The sequence below is a fragment of the Chlorocebus sabaeus genome, chromosome 20, assembly GCF_047675955.1.
Source record: "Chlorocebus sabaeus isolate Y175 chromosome 20, mChlSab1.0.hap1, whole genome shotgun sequence".
Taxonomy (NCBI): Eukaryota; Metazoa; Chordata; class Mammalia; order Primates; family Cercopithecidae; genus Chlorocebus; species Chlorocebus sabaeus.
This window is the reverse complement of record NC_132923.1, coordinates 43498917-43522905: the sequence shown is the minus strand read 5'-3', so window position 1 is coordinate 43522905 and position 23989 is coordinate 43498917. Positions and strand designations below refer to the sequence as shown.

Here is a 23989-nt window from a genome sequence, read left to right as displayed (position 1 = left end):
TTACAAATAGGAATTGGGATTCCAAGTCAGTTGGTCTGTAATTTGTAATATAGTTTATTTGCAGTATTTATGATACTTAATACCTACTGTAATGGTTTCAAAATTTTAACTTTGTTCTCTAATGAATGTGTTTCTTCTCAGTGTTGCCCAGTTGTAAAACTAGGGTATTTGCTGATTTTGAGCCACTAGTAGTAACCCCTGACCATGGGTTCCAGCAGGATGAGGAATGAGAGGATAACATTTACAGATGGTAAGGGGGGGATGTTTGTCTATATCATAAACAGATGGACACTACCCACCTATACCCAGTTGTCTAGCCCCTCAGGTAAAGGATATAGAGTGGGTTTTTACATTGATAAGGTCCTGAAGAAAGACCTCCATATTTTGGCAGAGTTTATCAGTCTAAGTGTTGCCTCCCTATCTGATCACACTAAGGCAAAGCTCACCTCTCTACAAATCCTGAATCACATGTAAAGAGATCCCATGTAGGTTTATATAACCTCAATCTTAACTGTCAGTGGACAACTAAGGACCACTAAATAGTTGAGGAAAGCCTGCTGCATCAAAGGGGAGTCTAAGATAAACAGAAAAACAAATGAAAGGATTTACCAAGGACTGGACAGGATGATTGAAAGAAGACCTTATGCCTAGACACATCATTATGAAATTTTAAGACATTAAAGATAAAGGAGATCCTAGAAACTTTCTGAGGAAAAAATGGTAACCTATAAAGGAGTAAAAGTCAGAGTGGCATCAGATTTTTCATTACGAATGCTGAGTGTAGTAGAGGAATATTATCAAACTTCTGAGGGAAGATTATTTTCAACATTAAATTCTGTATCTGGGAAAGTATTGGTCAATTGTGAGGATGGGATTGAAATAGATATACAAAGTTTATACAGCCTTCTATTGTAAGCCACTGCTACAGCAAAAGAATATGGGATCTAGAAAGCAGAGTGACAAGGGGGATCTTCCAAGATGACAAGGGCAAGGCTTAGAGGATAGTCATTCTAGATTGGCACAAGAACATGGAGGGCTTTAGAAGCAGGAGTTACATGTGGAAAAAAGATTTGAAATTATCATTGACAGTTTGAAACAGGAGGCAACAAAGGGATATATTAAGCAATTTTGGGAAAAATTGAAAGCAAATAAGAAAGGATATTTAATAAGGGTACACCACTTATCTTTGCAGTGACCAATATTTACGCATTGTACAATAAGTAAACTTACTGATTTAGTGAAAATAATAAGATTTGTAGAGGATAGGAGGTAGGAAATAGGAGTTGGCATAAGATGTGAATTGTCAACTTCAATAGCAGGAAGTCAGATTTGAAGTCGATCAATTTAAAAAGAGAAGTATAAACACATTATTTGTAAATATGAGGGTACCTTCAGAAGACATTGTTGAAAGAGTTAAAAAAAAAAAAACTGCTTGCCTCTGAGAGTAAGACTAGAATATTAGAAGTGGTGGAGTGAGGAACTATTGATTTTCACCTTAATTTTTTTCTATACTGTTTGCTATTTTTCTAAAAAGCCGTGTATGTAGCATTATGTGTTTGTTTTTGTTTTTTTTTTTTTTTTTTTGAGACAGAGTCTCGGTCTGTCGCCCACACTGGAGTGCAGTGGCATGATCTTGGCTCATTGCAGGCTCTGCCTCCTGGATTCACACCATTCTCGTGCCTTAGCCACCATGCCTGGCTAAGTTTTTTGTATTTTTAGTAGAGACGGGGTTTCACTGTGTGTTAGCTAGGATGTTCTTGATCTCCTGACCTCATGATCTGCCCGCCTCGGCCTCCCAAAGTGCTGGGATTACAGGCGTGAGCCACAGCACCCAGCTGTTTGTATTGTTTCTAGAACTAAGAAGTAGAGTAGAGCCGGCCTTTAAGCTGCTTGCTTTATGTTTTCTGTCCTTTAGGTTCAATCCTGGTTCTCTTTGACATTCTACTTTCAGGGAAACCTCAACCAGAAAGAAGGCAACCAGTTTCAGGCTTCATTTTACATACCTGTCTCAAGAGATAAAAGAGAATTCCTTCTTCATAGCTTTAATGCAGTGCCAAGCTTAAGCAGATTACCTGTTGCTCCCTTTATACCTGGGCCTTACTTTGGCCCTGTTTGACCTCACGAATTTGACCATATCTGTATGAAAGTTTTCACCAAAAATAGCACTTTTCTTAGGTTATATTATATCCTTTACGTGTGATTGACCCACATATTTGCTACTTTTCCTGGGGAAGGGAAGAAATTGTGGGCAGGGGAAAGATGGCGCCTAAGAATTCAGATAGTTTTTTATTTAGTTCACTAGAAGAGCAAATTGAGGAATAGATTGGGAAGAATTAATCCGTTTTCCCTAAGCCACACTTGTTTTGAATTAAACATCCAGTTTTCAAGTTCTTGAATCAAGGTCTTTTTTATTCTGGGGTAGTAAACCAAGAGTTGTTGGCTTGAACACTTGGTCTCAAGGGAAGAAACTTATTTGTCCAGGCAATCTCTTTCAAGATATATCACTAGCAGTGATCCAGTGGTAGTGACTATGGGCCCTCTCTCCTAATCTTTTTACTGGGGTAAAATACATATAACAAAATTTACGATCTTAACCTTTTTTTTTTTTTTTTTAAGGCGATAAGGTCTCTATTGCCCAGGCTGGAGTGCAGTGATGTGATTCTAGCTCACTGCAGTCTTGAACTCCTGAGCCTAAGTGATCCTGCAGGCATGTGCCATCTTGCCTGGCAAATTTTTAAAAAATTTTTAGTAGAAATGTGGTCTTGCCATGTTGCTTAGGCTGGTCCTTTTTTTTTTTTTTTTTGAGATAGGGTCTCCCTGTTACCCAGGCTGGAATGCAGTGGTGCAGTCACAGCTCACTGCAGCCTTGACCTCCCAGGCTCACGCAGTTCTCCCATCTCAGCTTCCTAAGTAGCTGGGACTATAGGCGCATCCCACTACATCTGGCTAATTTCAAATAAATTAATTTTTTTTAGAGCCTGAATCTTGTGTTACTTAGGCTGGTCTTGAACTCCTGGCCTCAAGCAGCCCTCCTGCCTTGGCCCCCCAAAGAGCTGGAGTTACAGGTGTGAGCAACAATGCCTGGCCCATCTTAACCAATTTTCAGTGTACAGTTCAGTGATATTAAATACATTGAACCATCTCCATAAAACTTTTTACTTTGTTAAACTGCCCGTTGTATAATGACTACCTCTTTCTCCCTCCCCTCAATCCCTGACTGCTTAAACAGGAGAGGCAGTTTGTATCTGAGATGAGGTGAGATGAGGGATATAGCTTTGTAGCTACTGACCACAGTCAACTGAGTACTCAGAAGGAGTACTGATCCCCCAATCAAAAAGTCTGTTTCTCATGGCACTTTAGTATATGAACTCAGAAAAATGTTTGTAATATGTGTAAGAAAGGGTTGTAACATATAAGATGCTCTTCAAAATTATGAAAAGATTAACATTTCATTTAAAAATGGGCAAAGAACATCAACTGCAGTTTCCAGAAGACTTAGAAATTGTTAATAGGCCGGGCATGGTGGCTCATGCTTATAATCCCAGAACTTTGGGAGGCCAGAACGGAGGGATTACTTGAGCTCAGGAGTTTGAGACCTGCTCCCATTCCTGCTAAAAATAATAATAAAAAAATCAGGTGGGCATGGTGGCATGGTGTGTGCCTATAGTCCCAGCTGCTTGGGAGACTGAAGTGGGAGGATCCCTTGAGCCCGGGAGATTGAGGCTGCAGTGACCCATGATTGCACCACTGCACTTCAGCCTGGGTGACAGAGAGAGACCCTGTCTCAAAAAAAAAAATTGTTAACAAACCTATGAGAAACATGCTTTTTTACCACTACTAATAGAGATGTAGACAGAAATAGGGTATGTGTTGTCAAAAAGCAAAAAACTGATAATTCTTCCTGTTGGTGAAGGTGTAGTGACAGTGTGAGTTGGTGGTACCTTTTGGGAGAATAATTTGACAATCCCTATGATATTTAAAAATACCCATAATATGAGGATGGTGGGATATGGGTATATAAATGAAATAATATTAGCCATGAGATTATATGGGCCAGGTGCAGTGGCTCACACCTGTAATCCCAGCACTTTGGTGGGCAAATCACAAGGTCAGGAGTGCAAGACCAGCCTGGCCAACATAGTGAAACCCTGTCTTTGCAAAAACTACAAAAAAAATTAGCCGGGCATGGTGGTGGGCACCTGTAGTCTCAGCTACTTGGGAGGCTGAGACAGGAGAATTGCTTGAACCCGGGAGGCAGAGGTTGCAGTGAGCCGAGATCGCACTGCTGCACTTCAGCCTGGGTGACACAGTGAGACTGTCTCAAGAAAAAAAAAAAAAAAAAAAGTAATTATAATTGAAACTGGATGTTACTTGCTGATTCATTATACTTGTTTTGTCTACATTTGTAATTTTCTATTATAAAAAGGAAAAATATACATAGTATGTTATATATATAGTAATTATCTTTATTATTTATCCTATATAGTAGTTGGGAATGTAGAAGAATGAGCTTTATATTACTGCTTATGTTAAAACATTGAAAACACCCTAAATGTTCCTCCATTGGGTAATGGTAAAATGTTGGAAACATCCTAAATGTTCCTCCGTTGGGTAATGGTTGGAAAGCAGTTTAGCAGCTGATGCAAAGATTATTTTATGTGCTTTTATTTTATATTTACATAACAGATGGAAATCACATTGTTCAAGATACATTGTTATGTGAGAAAATTTATAGAACAATATATATAATGTCCTGTATTTTATTAAAAACATTTATATGAATTATAGATATGTAGTACAAATAAGAAAAATCAGGAGATTAACTTTTTTTTGTGGGGGGAGATTGCATGGAGAATTTTCACTTTTAACTGTATGTTTCTATATTATTCTAACATCAGCATGTTTACCTTTGTAATCAGAAAGGAAATGATAAATTCTAAAATTAGAAAAATTAATTTGGCTTCTAATAAAGATCTTCTAGCAAAGAGGGAAGTAATCAGTGACAATAATGGGATGGGGGAAACTGCATAGAGGAAAACCCTTAGGAGAGGAAAATGTACAATGATGTTTATCCTACATATATTTGAGTTGTGGCATTATGGGTAATGTACTCTTTTCTTGCTTTGTTTTCTGTAAGTTTTTTTGGACAGAAATTTTAAAAGAAGATAATACTTTTACAAGTTATTTATGTGTGTATTTTTTGGTTTTTGTTACAGGATCTTGCTCTGTTGTCTAGGCTGGAGTGCATTGATGAAATCATGGCTCACTGAAGCCTCAACCTCCTGGGCTCAAGTGATCCTCCCACCTCAGCCTCCTGAGTAGCTGGGACCACAGGCGTGTGCCACTACACCCAGATAATTTTTTTTTTGTAGAGACAAGGTCTCTCTATGTTGCCCAGGCTGGTCTCAAATTCCTAGGCTCAAGTGATCCTCCTGCCTCAGCCTCCCAAAATGCTAGGATTAAAGGTGTGAGCCACCATGCCTGGCACAAATGATCTCTCTATTAATGCAGTTTTATATAGTATTTATGTTTCTGTGGGTAAAAGGTTGATGTGTATTTGTCTTAAATGTGAATGAAAGTAGAGTCTGTTTTTTACTTAAAGCAAAATAGATGATTTGTGCTTAGAGACATTAGATTAAAAATGTATCCCGGGCGCCGTGGCTCAGGTCTGTAATCCCAGCACTCTGGGAGGCCGAGTCGGGCGGATCACAAGGTCAGGAGATTGAGACCATTCTGGCCAACATGGTGAAGCCCTGTCTCTATTAAAATACAAAAATTACCTGGCGTGGTAGCATGCACCTGTAATCCCAGCTACCCGGGAGGCTGAGGCACAAGAATCGCTTGAACCCAGGAGGTGGAGGTTGCAGTGAGCCGAGATCACGCCACTGCACTCCAGCCTGGCGACAGAGCGAGACTCCATCTCAAAAAAAAAAAAAAAGTAAAGATGAAAAGTTAAACTCCTTAAATATTGGTTAGATAAAAAATTTAACTCCTTAAATATAGGCGTTTCTTGACTTGAACTTTATAAATTCTGCATAATCCTTCTACCATTTATGTGTCATGCCCTATGCAGAGATTGAGGATACAAGTGTGAATAAGAGACAGACATTCCCTGTTTTGGGGGAGGTTGGTGGGTGTGGGCTGAAGACTGAAAAGGGGAGGAGACTATAGGAGTGGAGACATTAAGTGTGTATAAATTTACCCTGGAGATTTGCTTGTGAATGGGAGGAAAGAGGAGGAAGTAGTGGAAAGGGAGCACAAAGAATCAAGAGAATTTTATTCTACCCCCGACCCCCAAGATCCTTGCAAGTTTTTAAGCATAGTTGAATGCTAATGGGAGGGTCCTCAGAGAGAAGATTTATTGAATGCTGGCTCTGGTTTGTATCCTATAGTAAACTTCATCAAGTTATAATCTGTCTTGCAGTTGCAGTTTCCTCATGTAAAAAGGGATCTGTAAAATCTAATCTGCAAAAATATCTCTAAAGCAGTGCTCTGAGTATTAAATTACCTCTATATATCTAGTGCCTGGCACAGTATGTGGCTCATAATAGGGACCCAAAAATGATTTGTGAATGAATATGTTGAATGTTGTGCGGTCTTTTTGTTTTTTTTTTTTTGAGACCAGAGTCTTGCTCTTGTCGCCCAGGCTGGAGTGCAATGGTGTGGTCTCGGGTACTGCAACCTCCGCCTCCTGGGTTCAAGCAGTTCTCCTGCCTCAGCCTTCTGAGTAGCTGGGATTACAGGTGCCCACCACCACGCCCAGCTAATTTTTGTATTTTTAGTAGAGACGGGATTTTGCCATGTTGGCCAAACTGGTCTCAAATTCCTGACCTCGTGATCCGCCTGTCCTGGCCTCCCAAAGTGCTGGAATTACAGGCGTGAGCCACTATGCCTGGCCATGAATATGTTGCATGTTTAATGTAGGATTAGGTACTTGGTAGTCTCAGTAGTTTTTTCCTGGGGGTTTGGCTGTGAATGGGAGGGAAAAAATGAGTAGGTGGTAGGACGGGGGCATAAGGAATCAAGGGTAACTATAATTAGGTTAGGTCTCATTTGAGAAACAGCACACCAGAAATATTAGGAGAAGCAGAGCGTAAACACAAGGAGATAGAAAAATAAAAAAATGTTTTATACCTTATGACCTGAGGATGTGCTATGCAGTGGGAGTAGTACGGTGGAGAGTAAGACAGAGACAGACCTTGCTATCCTGAGAAAAGCGGATAATTTATTGAAGTAATCGCAAAGCATATGAAACTGGGAATGTTTGCAATTTTTATTTTTGTACAATTTCTACTTTGAAGTTGGAAGATTCTAGGTCTTAACAGAGACCTGCCATGGCATTCTACTGAGGTCATTTTTCACCCGTGATTAATTATTGTTCAGGCTTTGGCTATTTTTTTTTTCTTTTTTAACTGAAGGGAGGCAAAATCCGTCAAGTGAACACTGAACTTAGCTTTTTTGTTGTTGTTTTTTTGAGACAGAGTTTTGCTCTTGTTGCCCAGGCTGGAGTGCAATGGCGTGATGTCAGCTCACTGCAACCTCCACCTCCTGGGTTCAAGAGATTCTCCTGCCTCAGCCTCTTGGGTAGCTGGGATTACATACATGCGCTACCACGCCAGGCTAATTTTGTGTTTCTAGTAGAGACGGGGTTTCTCCATGTTGGTCAGGCTGGTCTCGAACTCCTGACCTTGGGTGATCTGCCCGCCTCGGCCTCCCAAAGTGCTGGGATTACAGGTGTGAGCCACTGCACCCTGCCCCTTAAAGCTTTTTTCAAAGTTGACAGCTAATAGAGTTATTCCCATACTGTGAAGGCATTAAATTGTTTCAAAGTCTAGAGAAAGAGGAGTATTACCCTCTCCTTGAGCATCCCTGATGATAGAGAATTCATTGTGATTCTTCCTGCATTTTTACTTATGTTCTCTTGCACTGATCTTGTCAAACATTTAAACTTTTTAACCCCTGTAATTACACTACCGAAAGTGCCTTCTCCTCACAACTGACTGTGGTACAGAAAAACAATGTTAGATAAAATTGCTTTGTGCCTTAGCATGAATCAAGGCAGTGGCATCTAACTGTACTTGTATTCTTCGTTGTGTACTAACAGTAAAAAACATAAACACACACACATATATATGTATGTGTGTGTGTGTGTGTATATATATGTGTGTGTATATATATATACATACACCCCCAAACCTTATTTCACTTAAGAATTTTTTTTTTTTTTTTGAGACGTAGTTTTGCCCTGTTGCCTAGGCTGGAGTGCAGTGGTGTGATCTTGGCTCACTGCAGTGTCCGCCTTCCAGGCTCAAGCAGTTCTCCTGCCTCAGCCTCCTGAGTAGCTGGGATTATAGGCACATGCCACCACGCCTGGCTAACTTTGTATTTTTAGTAGAGATAGGGGGTTTCACCATGTTGGCCAGGCTTGTCTTGAACTCCTGGCCTCAAGTGATTCACCTGCCTCGGCCTTCCAAAATGCTGGAATTACAGGCATGAGCCACTGTGCCGGCCAGGTTTTTAATATGTGTGATAAAGTAGAAATGGCATAAGGTACTTGTGCATTGTTTGAGTTGCCAGCTGAACTAGCAGCTTTTTCATGGAACCCTATTTTTACTTGAAACAGCCACTGAGTTCTGTATAAGGCAGGTATTTTCTTGAAGTGACAATCTATGTTTTATATTTACCTTATTTACCTTTTTTGTTTGTTTGTTTGTTTGTTCCTGTGAATTCAAGTTAGCATCTTGTGTCCGTTCTTCCTTCCATTTTTCTCTTTTCTTTTCTTCTTTTCTTTTGACAGGTTCTCTCTCTGTTGCTCAGGCTGAGTGCAGTGGCACAATCACAGCTCACTGCAGTCTTGACCTCCTAGCCTCATATAGTCCTCTCACCCCAGACTCCTGAGTACCTGGGACCACAGGCACATGCCACAATGCCTGGCTAATTTTTATTTTTTAATTTTTTTAGAGACATTCTCCCGGTGTTGCCCAGGCTGCTCTTGAACTCGGAATCCTCCTGCCTCAGCCTCCCAAAGTGCTGGGATTACAGGCGTGAGCCACGTTGCACTTGGCCTTGTGTCATTTCTTTGAAACGGTTGAAACAGTTTTGCTCCTATACACTTCCTTTGTGCTATTATTGCCAAATATATTACATTTCTGTATATTATGGGTCTAACAATTATGTACATATTGTTTTGTATACTTGCTTTGGAGGGAATATGCATTTATGCTGTATTTTATAATTACTTTTGTTGGTGTTCTTTTGTGTGTGTGTGTGTGTTTGTGTACATACATGTATTTGAATTTCTTTCTGGGTTTATTGATTTCAGTCATAGTAGTATTCATTGTAAGATGTCTCTGCTAATAACAAATTCAGTTTTTGTTTATCTGGGAGTGTGTATTTCACCTTCATTTTTGAAAGATAGTTTTGCTGGATATAAGATTCTCTGGTGACAGCACCCATTCCCTGCAGCCTGCATACTTTGAATATGTCATCTCACTGCCTTCTGGCCTTTATTGTTTCTGATGACAAGTCAACTGTTAATCTTATTGGGGTTTCCTTGTACGTGATATATTGTATTTCTCTTGTTGCTTTCAAGATTTTTTTTTTTTTTTTTTGCCTTTCAGCATTTTTACTATGATGTGGCTGGGTGTAGATCTCTTTGCATTTATCCTACTTGGAATTTGTTGAGCTGCTTGGATGTGTAGATAATGTTTTTCAGCAAATTTGGGAAGGTACCAGTTATTTCTTTGGATATCTTTAAAATTTATTTCTTTCAAACTGAAACACTGTACCCATTAAACACTAACTCCCTGCTCCCCATTCTTCCTAGCAGTTGGTCACCATTCTGTTTTCCATCTCTATGACTTTGAGTGTCTAGGTACCTCATATAAGTGGAATAATTGTCCATTTTGTCTGGCTTATTTCACTTAGCATAATGTCTTCAGGGTTCATCCGTGTTTTAGCATGTGACAGGGTTTCCCAGAATTTCTATATTTTTAGGTATTGAAATTAGATATTCCTAATACTTAGGAACTTTTTGAAACTTTTTTCTTTAATTTTCCTGCTCATTTTATTTTTACTAAACTTTTATGTTATTTTTAGAATTATTGTCTATCTAGTTTTACATGTCACTGTATGTTTAATTAGTGAAAAATCTAATTTGGAAGAGTGAAACCAAGCACTGCTTTGTTACTTTTAAGAAAGTTGATGGTGGTATGCTTTGCTGTTTATGGAATGTTTAATACTTAAGTTATAATGTAATTTCACAGTATTTAATGTTTTTTTGTTTTTTTTTTTGCCTTTAAGTACTCTTATAGTGTACTTTCCTTTTTTTTTTTTTTTTTTTGAGACAAGAGTCTTGCTATGTTGCCCAGGCTGGAGTGCAGTGGTGTGATTTTAGCTCACTGCAACCTCCACCTCCTGGGTTCAAATGATTCTCCTGCTTCAGCCTCCCCAGTAGCTGGGATCACAGGTGTGTACCACCACGCCCGGCTACTTTTTGTATTTTTTAGTAGAGACAGGGTTTCACCATGTTGGCTAGGCTGGTCTTGAACTCCTGGCCTCAGGTGATCCGCCTCAGCCTCCCAAAGTGCTGGGATTACAGGCATGAGCCATCGCACCTGGCCTTATAGTGTACTTTCTATTTGTGTATAATTTAATGAAATTGCTGGTTATCAATTTTTTTTTTTTTTAAACTCTCAGTCTGCATGTTTGCTTAGTTCAGTAGTGATTCCCTGTAAGGAGAAGGTCCTGACTGCCCTTCCTTTGAGTGTGAAAAGTGTGAATAACACCTAGCTATCCCTTGAAGTCACTGGTTAGTGTGTCTTAACTGCATGTGGCATAATCAAGAGATTAAAATGTAATTCACTTTTATTCTTTAACTAAACCCAGTCTTGAGATTCAAGACATTATTTGCTCATGACCATGGCCTGCGTACCTCAACATAAAGCTGTTATTTTGATGACAGCTGCCTTGAATGTGTTATCTTGGAGTGTTTGCTGAGTCTTGGCCTCACTTAGAGTAGGCAATGAATGGATATTGAGAATTGTTATCATTTTGTTTTAAACTGCTTTGTTTGGAGAGTATTTATGATTTGAGGTACTTTTTATATTTTTCTTTGTCTTAAGGTTTTTAACAAATGAAAAACTTTAACATATAAAATATCCCACTGGTATAAAATAAGCTCTATAAGTAAGTCTTATATATGGTATTTTATTCTCTAAACAGAGACTCTACAGGGGCAGGTAATTCACTGGTCCACAAGCGGTCTCCTTTACGTCGAAACCAAAAGACCCCAACATCCTTGACCAAGCTGTCTTTACAGGATGGACATAAAGCCAAAAAGCCAGCATGTAAATTTGAAGAGGGTCAGGATGTCCTAGCTAGATGGTCAGATGGCTTGTTTTATCTTGGCACTATCAAAAAGGCAAGTTACTTTAATGTATCTTTTGCTGTTTTTGCAGTAAGCATTTAATAATCTTAATATAACTTCATGTTTTTAATTTTAAGAGATCACTGTTAAGTATTTCTCTGTATTGCAGATAAACATATTGAAACAGAGCTGCTTCATCATATTTGAAGACAGTTCTAAATCCTGGGTTCTCTGGAAGGACATTCAAACAGGCAGGTGCTACTATTTCTCTTGAACATGATTTAAATTAAAATTTGATTTTCTTCAACTTGTCATACTATGATGTTGTCTGTTGAATACAGTGTATTTACGTAACTCAGTATTACTTCTGAGGAGAGGTTAAAAAATCAGCGTAGTCTTTATTATAGTCCATAAGAAGAACAAGAATACTCTAGAGGATAAATACATCAGTAATTTATACCTGTAAGCTATATTAAGACCCTTCTAAGAACTTTGAAGAAAAATCTTTGGTAACTAATCTAATCTCAGTAACAGTTTGGTATTCAATTCAACTGTTACTTGCTTATATTTGTAGAAAGCAAGTGTTTATTGGGAGCATACTATTTGTCAGATGATTTGGGAAATTAGGACATATAAAACTGATTTAGAATAATAGAAATATTCGTTAAGAGTGGTTTAAAATTACCATTTAGTTATGGATTTTTTATGTTTAAATGGGAAAATGAGGCTATATTTGTGTGCCAGTAAAAATGAATACAAGTATGCCTTGGTTTGGTTATAGGTATGCTTCTTGTGATGATTTCTATTATTAGAAACTATGATTATTTTCATGCTTTTAGCATCTGCTAAATATAGATGTTTTTTCCAGGTACCTCATTCATGCAAAGCACTTTTAAAAATTACCAGTGTTTACTGAAAACCTGAGTATTTTAGCTGTCATTAAAGCCCTACTTTTAGTTTTCCTTTTGCTGGGTTAATAGGCCTATACTAAGACCTGTGTTTTCTGTATTCTCATAGAAAAGAGATAAATTTTCTCCCCAAAGGGTAGACACCTTGCCACAGTAACGATTGGGTTTTATATTTGAATACCAAGTTCAATTTTATGGTAGATTTCTGCTGTGTTTTAGTTCTTGACTTTACTCCTAATGTTTCTTAAATAATAAAAAAGTTTTGGTAAAGGAATGAAAATGTTCTAATTACCATCTGTATAGTTGGTACTCAGGGCTTAGGTAGGGAACTAAGTAGCTTTTACTCTGGTAAAATGTTTTTCTAGAGAAACTTTTTATGGTTTCTGGACTGATTAGTTTAAAGGACTAAAATTACATTTTGAATCTGAAATTGAGGAGCCAGAGAAAAGTGTGACTCATAAGATTTAAAGGGATAGGAGATATCCAACACTACTAATATTGAGCAGATCTTACTACTCTGCACACAAAATTATTCTTTTTCCATTATTTTGTAAACATAGGTCTCTCTGTAATAGCAGTGAAACATGTTATGCTGCTTTTTACTCCCCTTCCATTAGCTATGTATTTCTTTCAGCTTTGAAAGATGTTTTAGAGTTTCCTGTGGATTTAATGTAATAGGTCTGTCCATCCTTTTGTCCACTTCCTCCTTTCTGCTTCTCCTTCTTTGCTTTTAAAAGTGGTAGAAAAGAAGAAAACCAGTGTTACCTAGAGATAGAAAGTTGTTGTGTGAGGGGTCCTTTCCTGTTCTACAAGTGCCGCACCCAGTATGTCAGTTTAATGTTCTGTGGTTGTTCTTTCTTCACTGGTTCCTTTTGCTGTTCCTGGAATTACAAAGGATTGCTCCTGGTCATTTAACTCTTAGCACCCTGATAGTAGCACATATGAAACTCGTAGTTGCTATAAAAATGAATAAATGAATCTGAAACCTGCGTTATGGCATATTTCAGTGAGGAGTGGGTTTAGTAGTTTTCTTCCCTCTAAGAAACCTGCCAATAATACATTTCAAAACTTAATAAATTATATTTATCGAATGAGTTTCTTTTAAAAATTTTACATAAAGAAAAATATTAGTAGTCAACAGGGTAAAATATATCGTGTTATAACTGTTACATAAATGTAAGAGGGTTTTAAATCTTAGCATCTAATGCTATTTTGGTTTCTGTGAAATGATATCCTCTTGCATTGCTGGTGGCAGTGTAAATTTCTATTTTGGTTGTTTAGCATTTGCATTAAGTGCAAAAGTTTATAATTATCTAATAGACTCATTTCTAGCAGTTTATTCATAAGAAGTAATTCAAAAAATACTAGGTGAAAAATGTTTCCTGAGCTTTATTTTAACAACAACAATAAATTTGGTATTTCTAAGATGAAATGGCCAAGGCTTTCTAGTCAATTAGATTTAGAGTAAGGGAGACTATAGAAGATTACCAAGCTTATAGGAAGGTTCTTGTAAACTTGATGGTAAAAATATATATATATATATTTGATTACACAAGTAAAAGTTAATTCCCAGCTTCTTTGGGATTGTTTCTTGGGTCACTACCTCACTACCCCCCTTTTCTGAGGAATTGCCTTCTCCCTCATTAGTCCAGGTAGTTACAGTGAGAGTCAGGTCAGGCACCTACCCTAGGGGGGCTGTCGTTCCATTTCCAGGGAATTGTAAATTTTCACAGAGAGTTCCCAGGCTTAATCTGGTTGCTCTCCTGACCGGAACCATAAACCCAGAAGCTATGGGAGACCACCTTTGATGAGGTGTACCAAGAAGCAAACAGCTGGGCTCAGTGCCTTATGTCTGTAATCCCAGTGCTTTGGGAGGCAGAGGCAGGAGGATTGCTTGAGCCTAGGAATTTGAGACTAGCTTGGGCAACACAGGGAGATCCTGTCTCTACAAAAAAAAAAAAAAAAAAAAAAATAGACAGGCATGGTGGCACACGCCCGTGGTTCCAGTTACTTGGGAGGCTGAGGTGGGGGCATTGCTTGGGCTCGGGAAGTCAAGGCTGCAGTGAGCTGTGACTGTGCCACTGCACTCCAGCCTGGATGACACAGCAAGACCCTATCTGAGGGGAAAAATAAAAGGAAGCAAACAAAGCAGGAGGATGAGAGACCAAAACAAACAAATAGCAGAAATACAAAAGACAGATTCCCCCTCTCCAAAAAAAGAAAAACAGTTGGTAACCTGTATGTCCGAGAGTAGAGTAATAATGAAGTAAATTGGGTTCTGTAGATGTAATACTATGCAGCTATTAGAACTTAACAATTTTGAAAACTAGCTGTGTGAAAAATGCTTTTGATAGAAGAAATATTAGGTTGTATTGATGAAGTATCTTGTAGTGGAGAGAGCATGGATTTTGGCACATCTGGGTTTGAATCCTAGTCTTGATGTTTTCTCAGGGTCTTTGGATTAGTTACTTTGTCTGAGCCTCAGTTCTTCTCTGTAAATAGTATATTTATAAGTTAGTTGTAGGATTAAACAAAATATATCAAGAGCCTACACAGTGTTTGGCCCATAGCACAAAATTGTAAGTTTCTGTTGTTATGTACATAAAGTGTGTGTTGTGAATTTGACTCCATTGAAACAGATAAGATGAGAATACTGGAAATGATAATGTGTTAGGGTGGTAAATTGTATTATAAATTTTGTGTGTTTTTTTTTTAGAATAAAAATGTCTAAGGAAGAAATAAGTTACTTGTTCTGCTAAAAAAAAAATAATTAATTGTAGGACCCCCAAATTTTGTTGCAATGGTATTTTGTTAGGGTACATTATTGGATACCATATTTTCAGATTTCAGAAGCTGGAGATTAAATAATTACTGTTCAACCTGTTTAATAAATTAGTAAGTAAAAGGAAATGCTCTGAATTCAGAGAGAAAGAGGTAGTTTACATATCTTCCTTTCTTTTTTTCTTTAATTTCATGATATTAGTGATGTAGGATAAGTGAATGTATGTACATGAATAGATAAGTGTTCTGTAAAGTAGCTCTAGTGTTCACAAACCTCCTCTACCTGCTGTCGCCCATCCCTCATCTCCATCTTCACCTTTAAGAGTGGGAATATGAGAAATGAGTAATAAGGGAAGATGCTTGAGAGTAGTTTAAATTATGCCTTCTGCCAAAAAGCAGATTAAATTATGAAAGTAGACAGGCATGTTAAGTTAAAGGTAGAAAGAATACAGAGAACAGAGAGATACCATTTTGTGTACTTTGTCTTGTGAAGCATTATAATATACTTAGCAAACATTGTCCATATGTGCTGCCTATTGAGTCATAAAAGTGGTTTTGTTATATGGAATTTTTTATGTCTCTTTTTAAATGTGTTTTAAATATTTTAGGAGCCACTGGAAGTGGGGAAATGGTCTGTACAATATGTCAAGAAGAGTATTCAGAAGCTCCCAATGAAATGGTTATATGTGACAAGTGTGGCCAAGGTAACATGATTTCTTTTAATCTTGTGGAAAAGCTGTTACATACTGAATGCCTATGTTGAAGATTAATGACTAAAAATACTTTACATTGATAATTTGAAATTATTATCCTGTTTATTAATTATATTAATGTAGGAAATACTACTAAAATGCATCTTGAAATTGTATTGAAAGTATTAATGAAATAGAATTTGCTTTATGCTTTTTTTGATATTAAGGATATCATCAGTTGTGTCACACACCTCATATTGATTCCAGTGTGATTGATTCAGATGAAAAATGGCTCTGTCGGCAGTGTGTTTTTGCAACAACAACAAAGGTATATTTTAAGTGTTTTGGGCTAAAGCCCTGATGGAATCTGTAAGACATTATCAACATAATGATTGTGTACACTGAAAGTTTGAATGAAATGAGCAATGAATGCTGGGTAGAAAGAGGTGCTATTTATTTGACTAATGATACTTAAGTGACTTTTTAATGATGCTTTCACTTACTTGATGATAGTAATATGGGAATTGGTGCAGTAATTTGAAAGAAGAAAAGAAAAATAGAGATTATTATTAATCACACAGTTTGTGATATGGTAAAAGTTTGGAAAGGAAATTTCTCCAGAAGTGTCAGAGTCATTTTTAAAGTATAGAATTGTGTTTAAAATTTTAGCCTTCACTCTTTCACATTTTTTTTCCTCTAATGTAGAGGGGTGGTGCGCTTAAGAAAGGACCAAATGCCAAAGCATTGCAAGTCATGAAGCAGACATTACCCTATAGTGTGGCAGACCTTGAATGGGATGCAGGTCATAAAACCAATGTCCAGCAGTGTTACTGCTATTGTGGAGGCCCTGGAGAGTAAGTAAATACACTTATGTAATTCCCTTTAAGTAATTTTTATTTGCTTGCCTTATCTATTTTTCTTGATTATGTTGTGTGAGTGATGATGAATTGCAACTGCATGAACACATCAGTGAAGAAAACAAGGGGGAAAATCTATTATTTTCATAAAAAAATAATTTTTGTCTAGTTTTTTATCATATCCACACATTAAAAAATATGTGTATAAGTCTTATATTCTGGAAATTTAAAGTGAATTATAAATATTGTCATAAAGTTAACTATTGAGGGAAAACATTTACTGCAGGGGTTCAGTATCAGTAGTTTCATTGAATGTCATATTTAATGTGATTGACCATTTAGAAAATGGTATATTTAATATTATAATTTGAATGGAAGAGTAAAAGACAAGTTTTTTTAAACGTAAAATCAACACGGAATTTTTTCACAGACAGATTACTGCTTTCTTCTATGTATTTTCATTTCTTTCTTAAAGCGATAGGGCACAGATTGTAGTATGCAGTGACATGATCATAGCTCACTGCAGCATTGAACTTTTGGGCTCAAGTGATCCTCCTGCCTCAGCCTCCCAAGTAGCTAGGACCACAGACGTGCCACTACACCTGGCTAATTTTAAAAGGTATTTTTTTTTGTAAAGGCAGGTTCTTGCTATGTTGCCCAGGCTGTTCTTGAACTCCTGGCCTCAAGTAGTCCTCCTACCTTGGCCTCCCAAAGCTGGCTGGAATTACAGGCCTGAGCCACCCTGGCCTGGAGTAGCACTTTCATTTTCTTCCAGAACTTTTTCTTTGCATATATAACTTGGCCAACTGTTTGGTGCATGAGGCCTAGCTTTTAGCCTATTTTGGCTTTTGACATACCTGCCTAATGTTTGATTTAAATTTAGGGACTTGTGACTCTTCCTTTCATTTGAACACTTAGAGGCCATTGTAAGATTTTTTTTTTTTGAGACAGGTTCTTGCTCTGTTACCTAGGCTGGAGTGCAGTGGCATGGTTATAGCTCACTCCAGCATTGAACTGGGCTCAAGCAGTCCTTCCATCTCAGCCTCCTGAGTAGGTGAGACCATAGGCATGTACCACCACACCCAGCTAGTTTTAAATTTTTTTTGTGGAAATGGAGTCTTGCTATTTGTCCATGTTGGTCTCCAACTCCTGGCCTCAAGTAATTCTCCCACCTTGGCCTCCCAAGGTGCTGGAATTACAAGCATGATCACCACGCCTGGCCCCCACTGTACAATTATTAATTAGCCTGATTGCAATATTGTTGTGTCTCAAGTTATAGGAAGCTTGAGGAGAGGGAGAAGGATGGGTACTGGCTGGTTGGTAGTGGTCAGAACACATACAACATTCAGTGATTAAGTTTGCCATCTTATGTGGGCACAGTTTTTGGTGGCCCAAAATAGTTATAGTAATAACATCAAAGACCACTGATCACCATGAAAGATATAATGTTAATAGTAATGAAAAAGTTTGAAATATTATGGGAATTTCCAAAATGTGACACAGAGACGTAAGGTGAGCACATGAACCTAGAAAAATAGTGCTGATAGACTGAATCAAGGTATACCTCTGTTTGGAAATGGTGCCTTTTATTATTTTCAAATAAAGATAACCGTATCAAAACCACATACTAGCTGGGTGTGGTGGTGTGTAGCTGTACTGCCAGATACTTGGGAGGCTGAGGTAGGAGGATCCTTTGAACTCTGAAGTCTAGCTTGGTCAATGTAGCAATGTGGCCCTATCTCTTAAACCCAAAATCCATGTGCTAACTGAAAAGAGAAGATACATTTCTTAGATGAAGATTCAATTTTAGCATCTTTAGCTTTCTCAAACAGATCTGTAGACCATACACTGAAATACAGTTAAACCTGTCAAAAAGCCTTTTTACCTGGTAGAGTCTTAGGTTAGATTTATATTAATGTTAAGCAGGTTTATTAAATCGTTATATTCTTTTTATTATATTGACAAGAATAATAGAGACACAGTAAAGATATAAAGTAGAATGTTTATAATCTGAAAGCTGCCTAAGGCAATTTGATATTTGGGGCAAACAACAATACCTCTGAATCTGACCCCTCCTGGGGTTTAGAGAATTGATGCGAAAAAAATGCAAGAGTCCTGGCATGGTGGCTGTCGCATGTGATCCCATCACTTTGGGAGGCCGAGGACAGGCCTGGGCCCGGGAATTGGAGACCAGCTTGGGCAACATAGGGAGACACCAGTTTTACTTAAAAAAAAAATTTTTTTTGCCGAGCTTGGTGTTGCATGTCTGTGGTCCTAGCTACTTGGGAGGCTGAGGTGGGAGGGTCACTTGAACCTGGGAGGTTGTGGCTGCATGAGCCATGGTCATGATGCTGTACTCCAGCCTGGACAACATAACAATACTTGCCTCTTAAAAAAAAAATAGCCTAGGCTTGTGTTTTAACAGAGCTCATTTAACTAGTGTAGGAGCCAGGCATTTTTGACTAGAAGTAGTAGGTGTATCTTTCAAGAGCTTATAAAATTTCGTGAATAAAAGAGAGAAGAGGGATGAAATAGCTGATATTATAAGCCTTTTTGGGAAAGGAAATATTTACAGTAAGTATAGTAGAAATGTGATACTTTAATTAGAACAGTATTGTGGATTATGCCACTTTTTTTTTTTTTTTTAAGAATTGAAACTTTCCCTTAAAACAGGAATTTTAATGTTAACTCTCTTGTTTTTTTTAATAGCTGGTATTTAAAGATGCTACAGTGCTGCAAATGTAAGCAGTGGTTTCATGAGGCTTGTGTGCAATGCCTTCAAAAGCCAATGCTATTTGGAGACAGGTGAGAAGGGCATTTGAACTTTACTAGCTGATTTTTATATTTGCGATTTCAGATTTCCTAAAGATAGTTTCAATAGTGATTTGGAAAGGGGTTGTCTCAGAAGGAAAATATTGAATAATATACTTAAAATATACATAATTTTTGTGCTTTTGGATTTTATTCCAGAAAGCTTGTAAGTATTGTCAGTGATTACATTTGTTCCTATTGACCCACAGTACTCTAAAGTATTCTTGTTGGTACCTTCCTTTAAAGAACCTCAAAGGGATCGTATTAGAATTGGAAAAGACCACAGGGCCTTGTTAAAGACACAACTATACTTTAGATATAAAAAGTTTGTAAAAGCAGACTTAATGTACTTTCTATATTAGAAGAATGCAAAGTATCACAGAGAGCTCCAGGAACAAAAAGCTAGACCACTAAGTTTGACATCTGAAAACCTGGTTTTAAATCTTGGCTTATGCCACTTAATTTTCTTTCTGACCTTAGGGAAGTTCACTTGCCCCTTTGGGGCTTATTACGTTATTTTGAGCATTGAATTAAACGATGTATATGGGGGCAGCCATCACAATTCCTGGCACACACAAGCGATCGATTAGTAAACTATGAGTATGTGTGAGTCTGTGTGTGACCTTTGAAGGTCTCCAGTGGTTAAAAAAAAAAAAGATCCTTTCTCTTCACAGATGAACTGTTTCATTGTTTGTTATTGGAAAAGAACTTCCCTCAATCACAGAAAGCATTGTAATTTAAATTATATTTTGTTTTGAGTATCAGTCTTTATATCAGCTGTAGGTTATTCACTTGGTGAATATTAGCTGTAATAGTTTTATCTCTGATTACTCAGTATAAAACTTTTTCTTTTTTTTTTCCCTTAGATTTTATACGTTTATATGCTCTGTCTGCAGTTCTGGACCAGAATACCTCAAACGTCTACCATTACAGTGGTAAGTGTGGATGTTTCTGTTCAAAAAAAAAAAAAGCCATTTTCTTAAACCTACAAGTTGAAACTTTCTATATACATTTACTTGGCTTAAGTAAAAATAGGTTATTTATGCTTGACTTTATTTCTTTTATTTATCCTCATGCCTGATGGCATCTTCACTAAGTGACATCCACTTGTATTGCTAAATTAATAAGGCTGTTCAGTGTTGAATGTCATAAATGAAACTTTCAGATATCCTTTAGACCTTCTAAATTCTTACTCATATTTCTAGTTCTTTTGAACCTTCAGAATAGCATATAGTAGAAGAGAGATAGGTATAACAAATATGCTAATTTCTGCTTCAATGTAGTAATTCTTGTGTATTGGAAGTGTGATGAATTTTAGAGGTTTACTAATAAAATGCTTACAGTAAGTACTTACAGATCTTTGTTGTATTTTACATATTTTAGCAACAGATAGGATTTAACCCATGAATCAGATAGTTTGATTAAGTATGGTATATTCTGTAGCTTATATCCGGAAGTGAAAACACAAAAATCTTGATTGTAAGTTATATTTTTTTAAAGCCAGATCCTCTTTGAATACACTTTCAGAAGTAATTTGTGGCCAGGCGCGGTGGCTCTTACCTCTAATCCCAGCACTTTGGGAGGCCGAGGTGGGTGGATCTCCTGAGGTCTAGAGTTTAAGACCAACCTGGCCAACATGGTGAAACCCCATCTCTACTAAAAATACAAAAAATTAGCCTAGCATGGTGGTGGGCGCCTGTGATCCCAGCTACTTGGGAGGCTGAGGGAGGCTGAGGCAGGAGAATCACTTGAACCTGCGGGGCAGAAGTTGCAGTGAGCCGAGGTTGTGCCATTGTACTCCAACCTAGGCAATGAGCAAAACTCTGTCTCAAAAGAAAAAAAAAGAAGTAATTCTATATTTTCTAGTTTATAGTTGCTATTCAGGATAAGTGAATATTTAGTCACTATTTTCTAGTTATTTTTATATGTAGTGATTTATTGTATTGTGAATATAACTATCCATCTAAATCTCTTTGCATCTTACTGTTTTATAAAGAAACTGTGATTTCTTAACAGTAACTAAAATATTATTTTGTGTATTTGATTATTTTTGGATTCCAGGGTAGATATAGCACACCTATGCCTTTACAACCTAAGTGTTATTCATAAGAAGAAATACTTTGATTCTGAACTTGAGCTTATGACATACATTAATGAAAACTGGGATAGATTGCACCCTGGAGAGGTAGGTGGTCTGAGAACTAACTTCAGTAGCTACTTGATGTCTTTTTTTGTTTTGTTTTGTTTTTCAAAAAACAACTAAGACACATGTATAAGTCAGACAACTAAAATAGAATTTTATTTTTAGTTCTGTGTACAAATAAGTTTGGTATGGATGTCAGGACCAGCCTTCTCATCCTCCTGTGTGTTTGTTGCCTGTTGACTCTGGAAATTTGTAGAAGGAGGAGGTATATTATTTGATTCTTCCATTTTCTGAAGTGAAAATCATTGTAGTTACAGAGAGAAGGGAGGGAGAAATCTCTAGTATTGGGTATCTTACTCATAGTTTGACCTCCTTTTCTTCTAAGTTTTCTATAAACTTAGAGATGTAACCAACATTCTTCCTTCCTCTCTTGTTGGTACTCCTTTATGTATTTCTGACTTGTAGGAATGGTGGGATCTAATAATATTGTTAGAAAAATGAGCTTGTAGAGTGAAGCTGCCTGAATAGAAGATTATCCCCTCTCGTTCTGACATCTCATTTTGCTTCTCATTTTTGAAGTATAACTACCTATGCTGGTTTACAGTCTTTTTTTAAAGGAATTTAAAAGTAATGTGTGTTCATTGAAGAAAATTTTGAAACTAATGAATAGCAGAAGGAGAAGAGTAACTGGAATAAGTTTAATAGGGACCTTATTTTTAGCATTTATGTAGAATTACCAAAGTACATATATTAACTACTTTTAGTTAAAACTAAAAAAATTGTTTTATAATATATGGAGTTTATATGTATATCTTAGTCATGCTTTTTCTAGGTAAAAATTTTGCAAACTGATTTGAAGTTTAGGAAGAATTTCTTGATTTGTGAAGGACATCCTATTTCATATCAAATAGGATATCACAGGACTTTTTCGGGGTTTATGGAATATCAGGGAGAACATAATGCATGATTTAGTTTGTAGTTTTAAAATCTAGGATGTTATTGAAATTCAGTTGATGAATTTTTGAATTAATCATTTGAGTTTTGAATGTTAGATATTGGATTATCATATAAATTTTTGTTAAGTTTTTGGTTAAATACCTTTTTTAGATGAAGTTTGAAAGAGAGTGATGTGTACATTTGATAATTTTTTTTTTTTTTTTTTAAGATGGAGTCTTGCTCTGTCGCCTAGGCTGGAGTGTAATGGCGCGATCTTGGCTCTCTGCAACCTCCACCTCCCAGGCTCAAACCATTCTCCTGCCTTAGCCTCCCGAGTAGCTGGGATTACAGGCGCCTGCCACCACGCCTGGCTAATTTTTGTATTTTTAGTAGAGATGGGGTTTTGCCATGTTGGCCAGGCTGGTCTTGAACTCCTGACCTTAAGTGATCCGCCCACCTTGACCTCCCAAAGTGCTGAGATTACAAACATGAGCCGCTGGGCATGGCCACATTTGATAAATTTTAATAAACTGATTCGTAATCAGAAAGTCAGGGGTAAAGCATTTGAAGTGACTATAGTGGTTTTTGTAATTATCTTAATATTTAATGCTATAATTTGTTTAAAAATTCTTTCTAGCCATTATTATTTTAGCACTTCATATGCAGATACATATGTATACCTGTTAGTACACTGTATGCATTACATAATGAAATTCTGCAGTAGTTACTTGATGTAGATATTGGGTATATATAATATAAAACCTCGTGCTTATTTCAAAGTCTGTCATTTTTAATTAAAATTTAAGTTTTAGTGTTTAGATTTTATTCGAGAGGCTGGAAATATAAGAAAATGAAAATCACATTTAGTATATTTTTCAAGAAAAGAGTTCAGTTTATCAGTTTCAGGTGTCCTAGCTCCAACTGAACTTCTGAAACATACTAGAAAAAATTTGCTTCAGCAATAATACGTGTTTTATTTCTGTAGCCTATGAGGTAATGTCTTAGAAAAAAAGAAAAAGTTTTATTTTTTAAGATTATTTCCACTTTTTGAGCCATCAAATTTATTGTTAGAACAAGAGACTAATAATTTCTTATGGTTCTTTCTCTGAATTAAAATAAGAAAATATTCAGACTTCTTAGATGAGACGTCTCATGCATAGACTTTGGTAATTGACAGATTGAAGTTCAGGTTTCTAATTTTCTGTATTCTTTTATATTTTTATACTGTAATTGTAATTGGATTTTAGGGTGAGTTTTTAGTAATAAATAGACGATACAGCTTATGCTAGTCTATCATGTTTATTCAGTGTTTTTCATTTAGTTTACTTTCAAATGTATGTAGTGATTGATACAAAGATAACATACATAATGGGTCATTCCAAATTGTTTGAATAGAAAATTTTTGATAAACTGAAAATGAATTACAAATTGAATTTTGTCAGTAATCCAAATTTGGGTTAACAAAAATTTCCTTTTGTTTATATTCTTATTCT

At 36.8% G+C, this 23989-nt stretch overlaps 1 protein-coding gene across 5 annotated transcripts in view; it reads left to right on the top strand.

The window, feature by feature from the left end:
* MTF2 (metal response element binding transcription factor 2) overlaps positions 1 to 23989 on the top strand; it is a 58739-nt gene that overhangs the window by 18978 nt on the left and 15772 nt on the right. For 2 of the 5 annotated variants that reach the window (XM_007977939.3, XM_007977938.3), the window contains exons 2-9: positions 11224 to 11422; positions 11538 to 11619; positions 15666 to 15761; positions 15977 to 16077; positions 16455 to 16603; positions 19316 to 19411; positions 20284 to 20352; positions 21479 to 21602. In XM_007977939.3, the coding sequence (XP_007976130.2) occupies positions 11224 to 11422; positions 11538 to 11619; positions 15666 to 15761; positions 15977 to 16077; positions 16455 to 16603; positions 19316 to 19411; positions 20284 to 20352; positions 21479 to 21602 (916 nt within the window). The remainder of the gene's footprint in view (positions 1 to 11223; positions 11423 to 11537; positions 11620 to 15665; positions 15762 to 15976; positions 16078 to 16454; positions 16604 to 19315; positions 19412 to 20283; positions 20353 to 21478; positions 21603 to 23989) is intronic. The other 3 variants (XM_007977940.3, XM_007977941.3, XM_038003082.2) reach the window with 3 other exon arrangements.